The 18,556-nt window shown below is 61.0% G+C and overlaps 1 protein-coding gene across 1 annotated transcript in view; it reads right to left on the bottom strand.

Annotated features, from left to right (window-relative positions):
- LOC144488598 (cap-specific mRNA (nucleoside-2'-O-)-methyltransferase 1-like) overlaps positions 1-18,556 on the bottom strand; it is a gene marked incomplete at its 3' end in the record, with an annotated part of 72,125 nt that overhangs the window by 22,043 nt on the left and 31,526 nt on the right. Inside the window, exons 6-8 of the mRNA XM_078206658.1 lie at positions 16,022-16,154; positions 1,898-2,077; positions 787-843 (exon numbers count right to left, since the gene is read on the bottom strand). Of these exons, the coding sequence (XP_078062784.1) occupies positions 787-843; positions 1,898-2,077; positions 16,022-16,154 (370 nt within the window). The remainder of the gene's footprint in view (positions 1-786; positions 844-1,897; positions 2,078-16,021; positions 16,155-18,556) is intronic.

Genomic DNA, 18,556 nt, shown 5'->3' with positions numbered 1-18,556 from the left:
TGTGTCTGAGAGACAGAATTCACAGTGTGTCTGAGAGAGAGGGAGAATTCACCGTGTGTCCGAGAGAGAGACAGAATTCACCGTGTGTCTGAGAGAGAGAGACAGAATTCAGTGTGTCTGAGAGAGAGAGACAGAATTCTCCGTGTGTCTGAGAGAGAGAATTCACCGTGCGTCTGAGAGAGAGACAGAATTCACCGTGTGTCTGAGAGAGACAGAATTCACAGTGTGTCTGAGAGAGAGACAGAATTCACCGTGTGTCTGAGAGAGACAGAATTCACCGTGTGTCTGAGAGACAGAATTCACCGTGTGTCTGAGAGACAGAATTCACCGTGTGTCTGAGAGAGACAGAATTCACAGTGTGTCTGAGAGAGAGACAGAATTCACCGTGTGTCTGAGAGACAGAATTCACCATGTGTCTGAGAGACAGAATTCACCGTGTGTCTGAGAGACAGAATTCACCGTGTGTTTGAGAGACAGAATTCACCGTGTGTCTGAGAGACAGAATTCACCGTGTGTCTGAGAGACAGAATTCACCGTGTGTCTGAGAGACAGAATTCACCGTGTGTCTGAGAGAGACAGAATTCACCGTGTGTCTGAGAGAGACAGAATTCACCGTGTGTCTGAGAGAGAGACAGAATTCACCGTGTGTCTGAGAGAGAGACAGAGTGTGGCGACTCGGGGATTTTCACAGTAACTTCATTGCAGTGTTAATGTAAGTTGTTTGTGACTCTAATAAATAAACTATAAAACTAACCAATTCTGTGATCTGTTAATTAATGTACTCACGGATTCCGGATGAAAGCGTGGATTTTAGCGAGAGCTTTAACCTGTGCAGCAGCATGTCTGAAAAAAAAACAACAGGTAATGAACACTCATAGGATAGAGAAGAAGGTGGAGGGGGAGAGAGAGAGAGTGGGGTGTTGGGGAAGAGAGGGGGGTTGGAACGGCAGGGAGGTCTGGAGGGAGAGGGGCCGGAGGGGGGGTGGGGAGAGGTGGGAGGGGGGCGGGGTGGTGGAGAGAGGCGCTGGGGGGGCGGGGATGGGGGGGGTGATGTGAGGGGCCCGGGGGGGGGGGGTTGGAGAGAGGGGCCTGGGGGGGGGGGGGGTGGAGAGAGGGGCCGGTGGGGGGGGCGGGGATGAGTGGAGGGCAGGGGGGGGTGAGGGGGGCTGGGGCGCGAGGGGGGCCGACGGGGCAAGGTGGGGGCCGTGGGGGCGAGGGGGTGCCGGGGGGGGGCGAGGGGGCGCCGGGGGGCGTGAGAGGGGGGGAGGGGGGCCGGAGGGGCGAGGGGGGGCCGGAGGGGCCGGGGGCGTGAGGGGGTCGGGGGGCGAGGGGGTCCGGGGGCGAGGAGGGTCCGGGGGGCGAGAGGGTCCGGGGGGGCGAGGGGTCCGGGGGGGCGAGGGGGTCCGGGGGGGCGAGGGGGTCCGGGGGGGCGAGGGGTCCGGGGGGGCGAGGGGGTCCCGGGGGGGCGAGGGGGTCCGGGGGGCGAGGGGGTCCGGGGGGGCGAGGGGGTCCGGGGGGCGAGGGGGTCCGGGGGGGCGAGGGGGTCCGGGGGGGCGAGGGGGTCCGGGGGGCGAGGGGGTCCGGGGGGCGAGGGGGTCCGAGGGGGTCCGGGGGGGCGAGGGGGTCCGGGGGGGCGAGGGGGTCCGGGGGGGCGAGGGGGTCCGGGGGGGCGAGGGGGTCCGGGGGGGCGAGGGGGTCCGGGGGGGGCGAGGGGGTCCGGGGGGGGCGAGGGGGTCCGGGGGGGCGAGGGGGTCCGGGGGGGCGAGGGGGTCCGGGGGGGCAAGAGGGGTCAGGTGGCGAGAGGGGTGGAGGTGAGAGTGTTGGGGGGGGGGGGGGGGGGGGAGAGAACGGCAGGGTCCAGGGATGGGTGATTGGGGTTGTTGGTCAGACAGCTTACCGCTCATTCGATTGCCGCATGTGTTTGTCGAAAGCGATATCGGATTTGAGGATATCCAGTGGAACCACACAGCTGACATCCTGCTGACCGTTGCTCAATACGTTCAGCTTCAGATTGACAGTGAAGAGATATTCGCGCACCGGTTCAGTCCCTGATCTCATCCCTCGACACACAACATACCTGCCACAGTGAGCTCACCATTAATACATGACCTTTTTAAGGCAAGGATAGATAAATTTTTGAACAGTAAAGGAATTAAGGGTTATGGTGAGCGGGCGGGTAAGTGGAGCTGAGTCCAGGTAAAGATCAGCCATGATCTTATTGAATGGCGGAGCAGGCTCGAGGGATCAGATGGCCGACTCCTGCTCCATCTGCTATATCCTTATCCCACCTCCCGAAACCTCCCCTCCCATTCACACACACACTTGCATACCTGTGCCCATGCACACGCACACCCGCGCACACACATACCCACGCACGCGCGCACACATACCCACGCACGCACACATACCCACGCACGCGCGCACACATACCCACGCACGCGCACACATACCCACGCACGCGCACACACATACCCACGCACGCACACACATACCCACGCACGCGTGCACACATACCCACGCACACATACCCACGCACGCACACACATACCCACGCACGCGCGCACACTTACCCACGCACGCGCACACATACCCACGCACGCGCGCACACATACCCACGCACGCGCGCACACATACCCACGCACGCGCACACATACCCACGCACGCGCACACACATACCCACGCACGCGCGCACACATACCCCAGCACGCGCATACCCATGCACGGGCACACACATACCCACACACGTGCACACACATACCCACACACGCGCACACCCATGCACGGGCACACATATCCACACACGCGCGCACACATATCCACACACGCGCGCACACATACCCACACACGCGCATACCCATGCACGGGCACACATACCCACACACGCGCGCACACATATCCACACACGCGCGCACACATCCCCACGCACACGCGCACACATACCCACACACGCGCACACACATACCCACACACGCGCGCACACATCCCCACGCACACGCGCACACATACCCACACACGCGCGCACACATACCCACACACGCGTATACCCATGCACACACATACCCATGCACGGGCACACGCATACCCATGCATGTGCACATGCACACGCATACCCACGCATGTGCGCACACATACCCGCGCATACACACATGCATACTCACATGCATGCATACCCACGCACGCGTACACACATACCCACGCACGCGTACACACATACCCACGCACACCCACACAGGTGCACACGCATACCCACGCACGCGCATACCCATGCACGCGCACTCGCATACACACGCATGCACGCACGCATACCCACGCATGCGTACGTGCATACCCACGCACGCGCATACCCGTGCACGGGCACACGCATACCCAGGCACGTGCGCACACATACCCGCGCATACCCGCATGCATGCATACCCACGCACGTGTACACACACACACACACACATGTGCACACACGCAAACACGCAGACCCACACACGCATACACACATACGTCGCACGCGCACACCCACGCACGTGCACCCACAGACACGCGCATGCACGCACCCCCGCGCACCCACGCGCACTCACAGACACGCGCACCCACACACACGCGCACCCACTCACACGCGCACCCACTCACACGCGCACCCACTCACACGCGCACCCACTCACACGCGCACCCACGCACACACGCACCCACACACGCGCACCCACACACACGCGCACCCACGCACACCCGCGAACCCATGCAACCGCACACCCACACACACGCGCACACCCACGCACACGCGCACCCACGCACCCACACGCACGCGCACCCACGCGCACATGCGCACCAACACACACGCGCACCCACACACACGCGCACCCACACACACGCGCACCCACACACACGCGCACCCACACACACGCGCGCATCCGGAACATTCCCCAGGGTCTCTGGAACATTCCCCAGGGTCTCTGGAACATTCCCCAGGCTGTCCGGAACATTCACCAGGCTGTCCGGACATTCCCCAGGCTGTCCGGAACATTCCCCAGGGTCTCCGGAACATTCCCAGGGTCTCTGCATTACTAGCCCAGTGACAATACCACTACACACCTGCCTCCCCTCTTTGATTGGTCCAACGTGAGATGGGGATCCGGGGGGAGAGATGGGGATGGGGGGGGGGGGGGGATGGGGATCCGGGGGGGGGAGAGATGGGGATCTGGGGGCGGGCGGGGGCGAATGGTGATCCGGGGAGATGGGGATCTAGGGAAGGTAGATGTGGGATTACCGTGGGGAGCTGGTCATCCGGGGAGGATGGATTTGGGAATACTATAGGGTGATGAACGGTGAGTGTCCAGGCAGTTGCCAGGACGACGTGTTAAGGAAGGAAAAGGAAAGGTTTAACCTGAGGATAATTATGTCCAAGGTTGAAATGACTCAGTGTCTTACACACCTGCTGCTCTGAGCCACGCTGGGCCCCAGGGAGACAGTCCGGCTCAGTGAGGGGAAGCCGAGCTTATCGTTCCATCCTGTTCTGCTGCTGGGAATGGAGCTGAGAATCCATCCTGGATTTGGGGAGGGCGGCGGGTGGGGGGGGGGGGAGAGAACAGCCCGACCCCAGCATCGGGGGGGGGGGGGGGATGGGGGGAATGTTCCAGCATCGGGGGGGGGGGGGGGGTGGGGGGGGAATGTTCCAGCACCGGGGGGGATATTCCAGCATCGGGGGGGGGGGGGGGGGGGGGGGAATGTTCCAGCATCGGGGGGGGGGGGGGGGGGGGGTGGGGGGGAATGTTCCAGCATCGGGGGGAATGTTCCAGCATCGGGGGGGGGGTGGGGGGGAATGTTCCAGCATCGGGGGGGTGGGGTGGGGGGGGATATTCCAGCATCGGGGGGGGGGGGGTGGGGAGGGATATTCCAGCATCGGGGCGGGGTGGGGGGATATTCCAGCATCGGGTGGGGGGGGGGGGGGGTGGGGGGGGGGATATTCCAGTATCGGGTGGGGGGGGATATTCCAGCATCGGGGGGGGGGGGGGGGGGGGGGGGGGATATTCCAGCATCGGGGGGGGGGGGGGGTGGGGGGGGGATATTCCAGCATCGGGGGGGGGGGATATTCCAGCATCGGGGGGGGGGGGGGGGGGGGTGGGGGGATATTCCAGCATCGGGGGGGGGGGGGGGGGTGGGGGGGAATGTTCCAGCATCGGGGGGGGGGTGGGGGGGAATGTTCCAGCATCGGGGGGGGGTGGGGGGGGATATTCCAGCATCGGGGGGGGGGTGGGGGGACAGCCCCACCCCAGCATCGCTGGACAGTGAAGAGCCCCAGGGAAGGAGAGTCCCATGTTACGGAGCAGAGTGTGTGTGTGGAGCGGGAATGTGTAAACAGGGACATGAGCAGCTCCACACTGTGTTTGTACAGAACCAACACGCTCAGTATTCCTGAGGGAAAGTGAACTCTGCACATCAACCAACAATCACTGAATCCTGCAGTGCAGAACAGGCCCTTCAGCCCATCGAGTCGGCACCGACACATGAAAGGCCCTGACCGGCCCACCCAATCCCACTTGCCAGCACGTGGCCCAGAGCCCGGAATGTTCTGATGTGCCAACTACTCAGCCAGGTATTTTTTTAAAGGATGTGAGTGAGGCATCCCGCCCCTCCACCACCCCCCCAGACAGCGCATTCCAGACCCTCACCACCCCCCCAGGCAGCGCATTCCAGACCCTCACCACCCCCCCAGGCAGCGTATTCCAGACCCTCACCACCCCCCCAGGCAGCGCATTCCAGACCCTCACCACCCCCCCAGACAGCGCATTCCAGACCCTCACCACCCCCCCAGGCAGCGCATTCCAGACCCTCACCACCCCCCCAGACAGCGTATTCCCGACCCTCACCACCCTCTGGGTGAAAGGGTTTTTCCTCACATCCCCCTAAACCTCCCACCCCTCACTTTTAACTTGTGTCCCCTCGTGACTGACCCTTCAACGCAGGGGAACAGCTGCTCCCTCTGCATCCTGTCCATGTCTCTCACAACCCTGAACACCTCAATCAGGTCACCCCTCAGCTTTCTCTGCTCCAATGAAAACAACCCAAGCCTGTCCAACCTCTCTTCATAACTTAAACACTCCGTCCCAGGCAGCATCCTGGTGAATCTCCTCTGCACCCCCTCCAGTGCAATCACATCCTTCCTATAATGTGGCGACCAGAACTGCACACAGTGCTCCAGCTGTGGTCTCAAAGTTCGATACAATTCCACCAGGACCGCTCTGCTTTTGTAATCTACACTCTGATTGATAAAGGCGAGTGTCCCATATGCCCTTTTCACCACCCTATTGACCTGCCTTTCCGCCTTCAGAGATCCATGGACAAACACGCCAAGATCCCTTTGTTCCACAGAACTTCCCAGTGTCAGATCGAGAGCACAGGGAGAGACCAAAAACTGGCTTGGGATTGATTCCAACAGGAGAGCTTCTGTATGACAATATACGTCACAAGGTGGTGGCTGTGATATTAAATTAATCTTTAAAGTTTATTTATTAGTGTCACAAGTAGGCTTACATTAACACTGCAATGATGTTACAGTGAAAATCCCCTCCGGCGCCTGTTCGGGTAACACTGAGGGAGAATTTAGCATGGCCACTGCACCTAACCAGCACGTCTTTCAGACTGTGGGAGGGAACTGGAGCACCCGGAGGAAACCCGCGCAGACACGGGGAGAACGCGCAGACACGGGGAGAACGCGCAGACACGGGGAGAATGTGCAGACACGGGGAGAACGCGCAGACACGGGCAGAACGCGCAGACACGGGGACAACACGCAGACTCCACACAGACAGTGACCCGAGGCTGGAATCGAACCCGGGTCCCTGGCGCTGTCCTGGCTGCTTGGTAATGACATTAAACACGCGGGTGCGGGGGTAAACACGCTGGTGCGGGGGTAAACACGCTGGTGCGGGGGTAAACACGCTGGTGCGGGCGTAAACACGCTGGTGCGGGGGTAAACACGCTGGTGCGGGGGTAAACACGCTGGTGCGGGGTAAACACGCTGGTGCGGGCGTAAACACGCTGGTGCGGGGTAAACACGCTGGTGTGGGGTAAACACGCTGGTGTGGGGTGAACACGCTGGTGCGGGGGTGAACACGCTGGTGCGGGGGTAAACACGCTGGTGCGGGGGTGAACACGCTAGTGTGGGGTAAACACGCTGGTGCGGGGTAAACACGCTGGTGTGGGGTGAACACGCTGGTGCGGGGGTGAACACGCTGGTGCGGGGGTAAACACGCTGGTGCGGGGGTGAACACGCTAGTGTGGGGTAAACACGCTGGTGCGCGGGTAAACACGCTGGTGCGGGGGTAAACAGGCTGGTGCGGGGTAAACACGCTGGTGCGGGGGTAAACACGCTGGTGCGGGGGTAAACACGCTGGTGCGGGGGTGAACACGCTGGTGCGGGGGTGAACACGCTGGTGCGGGGGTGAACACGCTGGTGCGGGGTAAACACGCTGGTGCGGGGGTAAACACGCTGGTGCGGGGGTGAACACGCTGGTGCGCGGGTAAACACGCTGGTGCGGGGTAAACACGCTGGTGCGGGGGTGAACACGCTGGTGCGGGGGTAAACAGGCTGGTGCGGGGGTAAACACGCTGGTGCGGGGTGAACACGCTGGTGCGGGGTAAACACGCTGGTGCGGGGGTGAACACGCTGGTGCGGGGGTAAACACGCTGGTGCGGGGTAAACACGCTGGTGCGGGGGTAAACACGCTGGTGCGGGGTAAACACGCTGGTGCGGGGGTAAACACGCTGGTGCGGGGTAAACACGCTGGTGCGGGGGTAAACACGCTGGTGCGGGGGTGAACACGCTGGTGCGGGGTAAACACGCTGGTGCGGGGGTGAACACGCTGGTGCGGGGGTAAACACGCTGGTGCGGGGTAAACACGCTGGTGCGGGGGTAAACACGCTGGTGCGGGGGTAAACACGCTGGTGCGGGGTAAACACGCTGGTGCGGGGGTAAACACGCTGGTGCGGGGTAAACACGCTGGTGCGGGGGTAAACACGCTGGTGCGGGGGTAAACACGCTGGTGCGGGGTAAACACGCTGGTGCGGGGGTAAACACGCTGGTGCGGGGGTAAACACGCTGGTGCGGGGGTAAACACGCTGGTGCGGGGGTAAACACGCTGGTGCGGGGGTAAACACGCTGGTGCGGGGTAAACACGCTGGTGCGGGGGTAAACACGCTGGTGCGGGGGTAAACACGCTGGTGCGGGGGTAAACACGCTGGTGCGGGGTAAACACGCTGGTGCGGGGGTGAACACGCTGGTGCGGGGTAAACACGCTGGTGCGGGGGTGAACACGCTGGTGCGGGGGTAAACACGCTGGTGCGGGGTAAACACGCTGGTGCGGGGGTAAACACGCTGGTGCGGGGGTAAACACGCTGGTGCGGGGTAAACACGCTGGTGTGGGGTAAACACGCTGGTGCGGGGGTAAACACGCTGGTGCGGGGTAAACACGCTGGTGCGGGGGTGAACACGCTGGTGCGGGGGTAAACACGCTGGTGCGGGGTAAACACGCTGGTGCGGGGGTAAACACGCTGGTGCGGGGGTAAACACGCTGGTGCGGGGTAAACACGCTGGTGCGGGGGTAAACACGCTGGTGCGGGGTAAACACGCTGGTGCGGGGGTAAACACGCTGGTGCGGGGGTGAACACGCTGGTGCGGGGTAAACACGCTGGTGCGGGGTGAACACGCTGGTGCGGGGGTAAACACGCTGGTGCGGGGTAAACAGGCTGGTGCGGGGGTAAACACGCTGGTGCGGGGTAAACACGCTGGTGCGGGGTAAACACGCTGGTGCGGGGTGAACACGCTGGTGCGGGGGTGAACACGCTGGTGCGGGGGTAAACACGCTGGTGCGGGGTAAACAGGCTGGTGCGGGGTAAACACGCTGGTGCGGGGGTAAACACGCTGGTGCGGGGGTAAACACGCTGGTGCGGGGGTGAACACGCTGGTGCGGGGTAAACACGCTGGTGCGGGGGTAAACACGCTGGTGCGGGGGTAAACACGCTGGTGCGGGGGTGAACACGCTGGTGCGGGGTAAACACGCTGGTGCGGGGGTGAACACGCTGGTGCGGGGTGAACACGCTGGTGCGGGGGTAAACAGGCTGGTGCGGGGTAAACACGCTGGTGCGGGGGTAAACACGCTGGTGCGGGGGTAAACAGGCTGGTGCGGGGTAAACACGCTGGTGCGGGGGTGAACACGCTGGTGCGGGGTAAACACGCTGGTGCGGGGGTAAACACGCTGGTGCGGGGTGAACACGCTGGTGCGGGGGTAAACAGGCTGGTGCGGGGTAAACACGCTGGTGCGGGGTGAACACGCTGGTGCGGGGGTGAACACGCTGGTGCGGGGTAAACACGCTGGTGCGGGGGTGAACACGCTGGTGCGGGGGTAAACACGCTGGTGCGGGGTAAACACGCTGGTGCGGGGGTGAACACGCTGGTGCGGGGGTAAACACGCTGGTGCGGGGTAAACACGCTGGTGCGGGGGTAAACACGCTGGTGCGGGGTAAACACACTGGTGCAGGGGTAAACACGCTGGTGCGGGGGTAAACAGGCTGGTGCGGGGGTAAACACGCTGGTGCGGGGTGAACACGCTGGTGCGGGGGTGAACACGCTGGTGCGGGGGTAAACACGCTGGTGCGGGGTAAACACGCTGGTGCGGGGGTGAACACGCTGGTGCGGGGGTGAACACGCTGGTGCGGGGGTGAACACGCTGGTGCGGGGGTGAACACGCTGGTGCGGGGGTGAACACGCTGGTGCGGGGGTGAACACGCTGGTGCGGGGTAAACACGCTGGTGCGGGGGTGAACACGCTGGTGCGGGGGTGAACACGCTGGTGCGGGGTAAACACGCTGGTGCGGGTGTAAACACGCTGGTGCGGGGGTAAACACGCTGGTGCGGGGTAAACACGCTGGTGCGGGGTAAACACGCGGGTGCGGGGGTAAACACGCTGGTGCGGGGGTAAACACGCTGGTGCGGGGGTAAACACGCTGGTGCGGGGTAAACACGCTGGTGCGGGGTAAACACGCTGGTGCGGGGTAAACACGCTGGTGCGGGGTAAACACGCTGGTGCGGGGTAAACACGCTGGTGCGGGGGTAAACACGCTGGTGCGGGGTAAACACGCTGGTGCGGGGGTAAACACGCTGGTGCGGGGGTAAACACGCTGGTGCGGGGGTAAACACGCTGGTGCGGGGGTGAACACGCTGGTGCGGGGGTGAACACGCTGGTGCGGGGGTAAACACGCTGGTGCGGGGGTAAACACGCTGGTGCGGGGGTGAACACGCTGGTGCGGGGGTGAACACGCTGGTGCGGGGGTAAACACGCTGGTGCGGGGTAAACACGCTGGTGCGGGGGTAAACACGCTGGTGCGGGGGTAAACACGCTGGTGCGGGGGTGAACACGCTGGTGCGGGGTAAACACGCTGGTGCGGGGGTGAACACGCTGGTGCGGGGGTGAACACGCTGGTGCGGGGGTGAACACGCTGGTGCGGGGGTGAACACGCTGGTGCGGGGGTGAACACGCTGGTGCGGGGTAAACACGCTGGTGCGGGGTAAACACGCTGGTGCGGGGGTAAACACGCTGGTGCGGGGGTAAACACGCTGGTGCGGGGGTGAACACGCTGGTGCGGGGGTAAACACGCTGGTGCGGGGGTAAACACGCTGGTGCGGGGGTGAACACGCTGGTGCGGGGGTAAACACGCTGGTGCGGGGGTAAACACGCTGGTGCGGGGGTGAACACGCTGGTGCGGGGGTGAACACGCTGGTGCGGGGGTGAACACGCTGGTGCGGGGGTGAACACGCTGGTGCGCGGGTAAACACGCTGGTGCGGGGGTGAACACGCTGGTGCGGGGGTGAACACGCTGGTGCGGGGTAAACACGCTGGTGCGGGGTAAACACGCTGGTGCGGGGTAAACACGCTGGTGCGGGGTAAACACGCTGGTGCGGGGGTAAACACGCTGGTGCGGGGGTAAACACGCTGGTGCGGGGGTAAACACGCTGGTGCGGGGTTGAACACGCTGGTGCGGGGTAAACACGCTGGTGCGGGGGTAAACACGCTGGTGCGGGGGTAAACACGCTGGTGCGGGGGTAAACACGCTGGTGCGGGGGTAAACACGCTGGTGCGGGGGTAAACACGCTGGTGCGGGGGTAAACACGATGGTGCGGGGTAAACACGCTGGTGCGGGGTAAACACGCTGGTGCGGGGTAAACACGCTGGTGCGGGGGTAAACACGCTGGTGCGGGGGTAAACACGCTGGTGCGCGGGTAAACACGCTGGTGCGGGGTAAACACGCTGGTGCGGGGGTAAACACGCTGGTGCGGGGGTAAACACGCTGGAGCGGGGGTAAACACGGTGGTGCGGGGGTGAACACGCTGGTGCGGGGTAAACACGCTGGTGCGGGGGTAAACACGCTGGTGCGGGGTAAACACGCTGGTGCGGGGGTAAACACGCTGGTGCGGGGGTAAACACGCTGGTGCGGGGTAAACACGCTGGTGCGGGGGTAAACACGCTGGTGCGGGGTAAACACGCTGGTGCGGGGGTTAACACGCTGGTGCGGGGGTGAACACGCTGGTGCGGGGGTAAACACGCTGGTGCGGGGGTAAACACGCTGGTGCGGGGTAAACACGCTGGTGCGGGGCTAAACACGCTGGTGCGGGGGTGAACACGCTGGTGCGGGGGTAAACACGCTGGTGCGGGGGTAAACACGCTGGTGCGGGGGTAAACACGCTGGTGCGGGGTAAACACGCTGGTGCGGGGTAAACACGCTGGTGCGGGGTAAACACGCTGGTGCGGGGGTGAACACGCTGGTGCGGGGGTGAACACGCTGGTGCGGGGGTAAACACGCTGGTGCGGGGGTGAACACGCTGGTGCGGGGGTAAACACGCTGGTGCGGGGGTAAACACGCTGGTGCGGGGTAAACACGCTGGTGCGGGGGTAAACACGCTGGTGCGGGGGTAAACACGCTGGTGCGGGGGTGAACACGCTGGTGCGGGGTAAACACGCTGGTGCGGGGGTAAACACGCTGGTGCGGGGGTAAACACGCTGGTGCGGGGTAAACACGCTGGTGCGGGGTGAACACGCTGGTGCGGGGTAAACACGCTGGTGCGGGGGTAAACACGCTGGTGCGGGGTAAACAGGCTGGTGCGGGGGTAAACACGCTGGTGCGGGGGTGAACACGCTGGTGCGGGGTAAACACGCTGGTGCGGGGGTAAACACGCTGGTGCGGGGGTGAACACGCTGGTGCGGGGTAAACACGCTGGTGCGGGGGTAAACACGCTGGTGCGGGGGTAAACACGCTGGTGCGGGGTAAACACGCTGGTGCGGGGGTAAACACGCTGGTGCGGGGGTAAACACGCTGGTGCGGGGTGAACACGCTGGTGCGGGGGTAAACACGCTGGTGCGGGGGTAAACACGCTGGTGCGGGGGTAAACACGCTGGTGCGGGGTGAACACGCTGGTGCGGGGGTAAACACGCTGGTGCGGGGGTAAACACGCTGGTGCGGGGGTAAACACGCTGGTGCGGGGGTAAACACGCTGGTGCGGGGTGAACACGCTGGTGCGGGGGTAAACACGCTGGTGCGGGGTAAACACGCTGGTGCGGGGTAAACACGCTGGTGCGGGGTAAACACGCTGGTGCGGGGTAAACACGCTGGTGCGGGGGTAAACACGCTGGTGCGGGGTAAACACGCTGGTGCGGGGTAAACACGCTGGTGCGGGGGTGAACACGCTGGTGCGGGGGTAAACACGCTGGTGCGGGGGTAAACACGCTGGTGCGGGGGTAAACACGCTGGTGCGGGGTGAACACGCTGGTGCGGGGGTAAACACGCTGGTGCGGGGGTAAACACGCTGGTGCGGGGGTAAACACGCTGGTGCGGGGGTAAACACGCTGGTGCGGGGGTAAACACGCTGGTGCGGGGGTAAACACGCTGGTGCGGGGGTAAACACGCTGGTGCGGGGTAAACACGCTGGTGCGGGGGTAAACACGCTGGTGCGGGGGTAAACACGCTGGTGCGGGGGTAAACACGCTGGTGCGGGGGTAAACACGCTGGTGCGGGGGTAAACACGCTGGTGCGGGGGTAAACACGCTGGTGCGGGGGTGAACAATACAGGCGGTGTATAAAACTCTGCCATGCCAGTTACTGAATCTTCACTAAATTAGAGGAAGGATCAGGTCACTGGGAACAAAAATGGGCCGAATGGCCTCTTCTGCGCTGAGTGATTCTCTGAGCACTTGAAACATCTGAATATTCAGGGATATGGGACAAGTGCAGGAACATGGGATCAGCGTGCCTTCAGTGGCAGCTACTGGCAGGTCGGACTGGGTGTGGCGAAGGGCCTTTCCTGTGAGAAGTGATTGTGTGCCTGTGTGAGATTAGCCAATCCAAAGCAACATGTGGCTTTAATCAAACACAAGGAAATTTGAATTTGATTTGAAGGCTGCACCTGCGGGAGTCGAGTCATTCTGTGTTTTTGATTGATTCGTGGGACATATGGGTGTCTCTGGCTGGGCTGCATTCATTACCCATCGCCAGTTGTCCTTGGAGGGCAGTTGAGTCACCCCCATTGCTGTGGCTCTGGAGTCACATGTAGGCCAGACCAGGTCAGGATGGCAGATTTCCTTCCCTAAAGGACATTAGTGAACCAGGTGGGCTTTTCCGACAATGGTTTCATGGTCATCAGTAGATTCAGCTTTCCAGATATTTTTTATTTTCACCTCTGTGACCCCTGCACCCCGCCTCTTCACCTCTCTGACCTCTGCACCCCTCCCCTTCACCTCTGTGACCCCTGCACCCCTCCCCTTCACCTCTGTGACCCCTGCACCCCACCTCTTCACGTCTCTGACCTCTGCACACTGCCCCTTCACCTCTGTGACCCCTGCACCCCACCCCTTCACCTCTGTGACCCCTGTGCAACCTGCCCTTTCACCTCTCTGACGCCGACACTGCCCTTTCACCTCCGTGACCCTGACGCTGCCCTTTCACCTCCGTGACCCTGACACTGCCCTTTCACCTCCCCGACCCTGACACTGACCTTTCACCTCCCCGACCCCGACACTGACCTTTCACTTCCCCGGCCCCGACACTGCCCTTTCCCCTCCCCAACACCGACACTGACCTTTCACCTCCCCGACCCTGACCTTTCACCTCTGCAACCCCGACACTGCCCTTTCCCCTCCCCGACCCCAACAATGACCTTTCACCTCCCCGACCCTGACCTTTCACCTCCACAACCCCGACACTGCCCTTTCACCTCCCCGACCCCGACACTGACCTTCCACCTCTCCGACCCCGACGCTGCCCTTTCACCTCCGTGACCCCGACACTGCCCTTTCACTTCCCCGACACCGACACTGACCTTTCACCTCCCCGACCCCGACACTGCCCTTTCACCTCCGTGACCCCGACACTGCCCTTTCACTTCCCCAACACCGACACTGACCTTTCACCTCCCCGACCCCGACACTGACCTTTCACCTCCCCGACCCCGACACTGCCCTTTCACCTCCGTGACCCCGACACTGACCTTTCACCTCCCCGCCCCGACACTGCCCTTTCACCTCCACGACCTTTCACCTCCGTGACCCCGACACTGCCCTTTCACCTCCCCGGCCCCGACACGGCCCTTTCACCTCCCCGACCCCGACACTGACCTTTCACCTCCGCGACCCCGACACTGCCCTTTCACCTCCCCGACGCCGACACTGACCTTTCATCTCCGCGACCCCGACACTGACCTTTCACCTCCCCGACCCCGACACTGACCTTTCACCTCCCCGACCCCGACCTTTCACCTCCGCAACCCCGACACTGCCCTTTCACCTCCCCGACCCCGACACTGACCTTTCACCTCCCCGACCCCGACACTGCCCTGTCACCTCCGCGACCCAGACACTGCCCTTTCACCTCCGCAACCCCGACACTGACCTTTCACCTCCCCGACCCCGACACTGCCCTTTCACCTCCGCGACCCCGTCACTGCCCTTTCACCTCCCCAGCCCCGACACTGACCTTTCACCTCCCCGACCCCGACACTGCCCTTTCACCTCCCCGACCCCGACACTGCCCATTCACCTCCCCGACCCGACCTTTCACCTCCGTGACCCCGACACTGCCCTTTCACCTCCCCGACCCCGACACTGACCTTTCACCTCCCCGACCCCGACACTGACCTTTCACCTCCGCGACCCCGTCACTGCCCTTTCACCTCCCCAGCCCCGACACTGACCTTTCACCTCCCCGACCCCGACACTGATCTTTCACCTCCCCGACCCCGACACTGCCCATTCACCTCCCCGACCCGACCTTTCACCTCCGTGACCCCGACACTGCCCTTTCACCTCCCCGACCCCGACACTGCCCTTTCACCTCCCCGACCCCGACCTTTCACCTCTGCAAACCCGACACTGCCCTTTCACCTCCCCGACCCCGACACTGACCTTTCACCTCCCCGACCCCAACACTGACCTTTCACCTCGCCGACCCCGACACTGCCCTTTCACCTCCCCGACCCCGACACTGCCCTTTCACCTCCCCGACCCCGACACTGACCTTTCACCTCCGCGACCCCGACACTGCCCTGTCACCTCCGCGACCCAGACACTGCCCTTTCACCTCCGCAACCCCGACACTGACCTTTCACCTCCCCGACCCCAACACTGACCTTTCACCTCGCCGACCCCGACACTGCCCTTTCACCTCCCCGGCCCCGACACTGACCTTTCACCTCCCCGACCCCGACACTGCCCTTTCACCTCCCCGGCCCCAACACTGCCCTTTCACCTTGCTGACCCCAACACTGACCTTTCACCTCCCCGCCCCGACACTGCCCTTTCACCTCCCCGACCCCGACACTGCCCTTTCACCTTGCTGACCCCAACACTGACCTTTCACCTCCCCGACCCCGACACTGCCCTTTCACCTCCCCGGCCCCCAGCAACCCAAGCTGCCTTTTCACCCTATAAGCGGCAAGTGGGCTGAGACTGGACTCACTGAACAGTCCTGCGCGCAGAGAACTGAACACTCACCTTTCAGAGTTGGCTGGGCGGCTGGTCACTGGTTTGAACAAGGAAACGCGTTCAAAACACAAGTGCAAAATGTAAATCAAACCCACGCTGAAGGGAGTGAAGAGATCAAAGGTCTTACACACAAAATGGCCACCTGTGGGTGAAAGGCAGCAGATAAAACAGGGACATGCCAGCAAAACACACGGCGAGAAGCAGAGAGACACAACACCACTCAAACCCGTCACGTTTAACACACATCATATCCCCTCAATCCATCACATTTAACACACACCGTATCCTCTGTATAACAAGTATACCGTTTGGGATACTGTTGGGGGGGCGGGGGGGGGGGGGAGACTTACCAGGGGTAAGCCATGGGGTACAGCTCTCTGGCACAGAGTCTGTCCTTGTTGTTGAGAAGGGAAGGGGGGAGGGGAGTAGAGCATTAGTTATTGGGGACTCCATAGTTAGGGGGATAGATAGGAGATTCTGTGGGAACGAGAGAGACTCGCGGTTGGTGAGTTGCCTCCCAGGAGCCAGAGTCCATGATGTCTCGGATCGTGTTTTTGGGATCCTTAAGCGGAAGGGGGAGCAGCCCCAAGTTGTGGTTCACATCGGCACCAAAGACATAGGTAGGAAAAGGGATGGGGATGTAAGGCAGAAATTCAGGGAGTTAGGGTGGAAGCTTAGGGCTAGAACAAACAAAGTTGTTATCTCTGGTTTGTTACCCGTGCCACGTGATAGTGAGGAGAGGAATAGGGAGAGAGAGCTGTTGAACACGTGGTTACAGGGATGGTGCAGGAGGGAGGGATTCAGATACCTGGACAATTGGGGCTCTTTCTGGGGTAGGTGGGACCTCTACAAACAGGATGGTCTACACCTGAACCAGAGGGGTACCAATATCCTGGGGGGGAAATTTGCCAATGCTCTTCGGGAGGGTTTAAACTAATTCAGCAGGGGGGTGGGTACCTGAATTGTAGCTCCGGTGTACAGGAGGTTGAGAGTAGTGAGGTCATGGATGAGGTTTCAGCGTCGCAGGAGTGTACTGGCAGGCAGGAAGGCGGTTTGAAGTGTGTATACTTCAACGCCAGGAGCATCCGGAATAAGGTGGGTGAGCTTGCAGCATGGGTTGGTACCTGGGATTTCGATGTTGTGGCCATCTCGGAGACATGGATAGAGCAGGGACAGGAATGGTTGTTGCAGGTTCCAGGGTTTAGATGTTTCAGTAAGTGCAGGAAAGGTGGTAAAAGAGGGTGAGGTGTGGCATTGTTAGTCAAGGACAGTATTACGGTGGCAGAAAGGACATTTGATGAGGACTCATCTACTGAGGTAGTTTGGGCTGAGGTTAGAAACAGGAAAGGAGAGGTCACCCTGTTGGGAGTTTTTTATAGACCTCCGAAAAGTTCCAGAGATATAGAGGAAAAGATTGCAAAGATGATTCTGGATAGGAGCGAAAGTAACAGGGTAGTTGTTATGGGGGACTTTAGCTTTACAAATATTGACTGGAAAAGCTATAGTTCGAGTACTTTAGATGGGTCAGTTTTTGTCCAATGTGTGCAGGAAGACTTCCTGACGCAGTATGTAGATAGACCAACAAGAGGCGAGGCCACATTGGATTTGGTACTGGGTAATGAACCAGACCAGGTGTTAGATTTGGAGGTAGGTGAGCACTTTGGTGATAGTGACCACAGTTCGGTTACGTTTACTTTAGCGATGGAAAAGGATAGGTATATACCAAAGGGCAAGAGTTATAGCTGGGGGAAAGGAAATTATGATGCGATTAGGCGAGATAGAAGGGGATAGAATATAAAAGCAGGGATGTCTTGATGCACCTGTACAGGGCATTGGTGAGGCCGCAGCTGGAATACTGTGTGCAGTATTGGTCCCCTTATATGAGGAAGGATATATTGGCATTGGAGGGAGTGCAGAGAAGGTTCACCAGGTTGATACCGGAGATGAGGGGTTTGGATTATGAGGAGAGGCTGAGGAGATTGGGTTTGCACTCGTTGGAGTTTAGAAGGATGAGGGGGGATCTTATGGAGACTTATAAGATAATGCGGGGGCTGGATAGGGTGGAGGCGGAGAGATTCTTTCCACTTAGTAAGGAAGTTAAAACTAGAGGACACAGCCTCAAAATAAAGGGTTTAAGACAGAGTTGAGGAGGAACTTCTTCTCCCAGAGGGTGGTGAATCTCTGGAATTCTCTGCCCACTGAGGTGGTGGAGGCGACCTCGCTGAATATGTTTAAAGCGCGGATGGATGGATTCCTGATCGGTAAGGGAATTAAGGGTTATGGAGATCAGGCGGGTAAGTGGTACTGATCCACGTCAGATCAGCCATGATCTTATTGAATGGCGGGGCAGGCTCGAGGGGCTAGATGGCCTACTCCTGCTCCTATTTCTTATGTTCTTATGTTCTTATTTAGGATGCATAGGATGTGGAAGGAAACTGCAGGGGATGGGAGCTTGTTCAAGGAACAGCGACTGGGTGTCCTTGATAAGTATGCACCTGTCAGGCAGGGAGGGAGTGGTCGAGCGAGGGAACCGTGGTTTACTAA

The sequence above is a fragment of the Mustelus asterias genome, unplaced genomic scaffold (genome assembly GCF_964213995.1).
Source record: "Mustelus asterias unplaced genomic scaffold, sMusAst1.hap1.1 HAP1_SCAFFOLD_1698, whole genome shotgun sequence".
NCBI lineage: Eukaryota > Metazoa > Chordata > Chondrichthyes > Carcharhiniformes > Triakidae > Mustelus > Mustelus asterias.
This window is presented reverse-complemented; position numbering and strand designations above follow the sequence as displayed.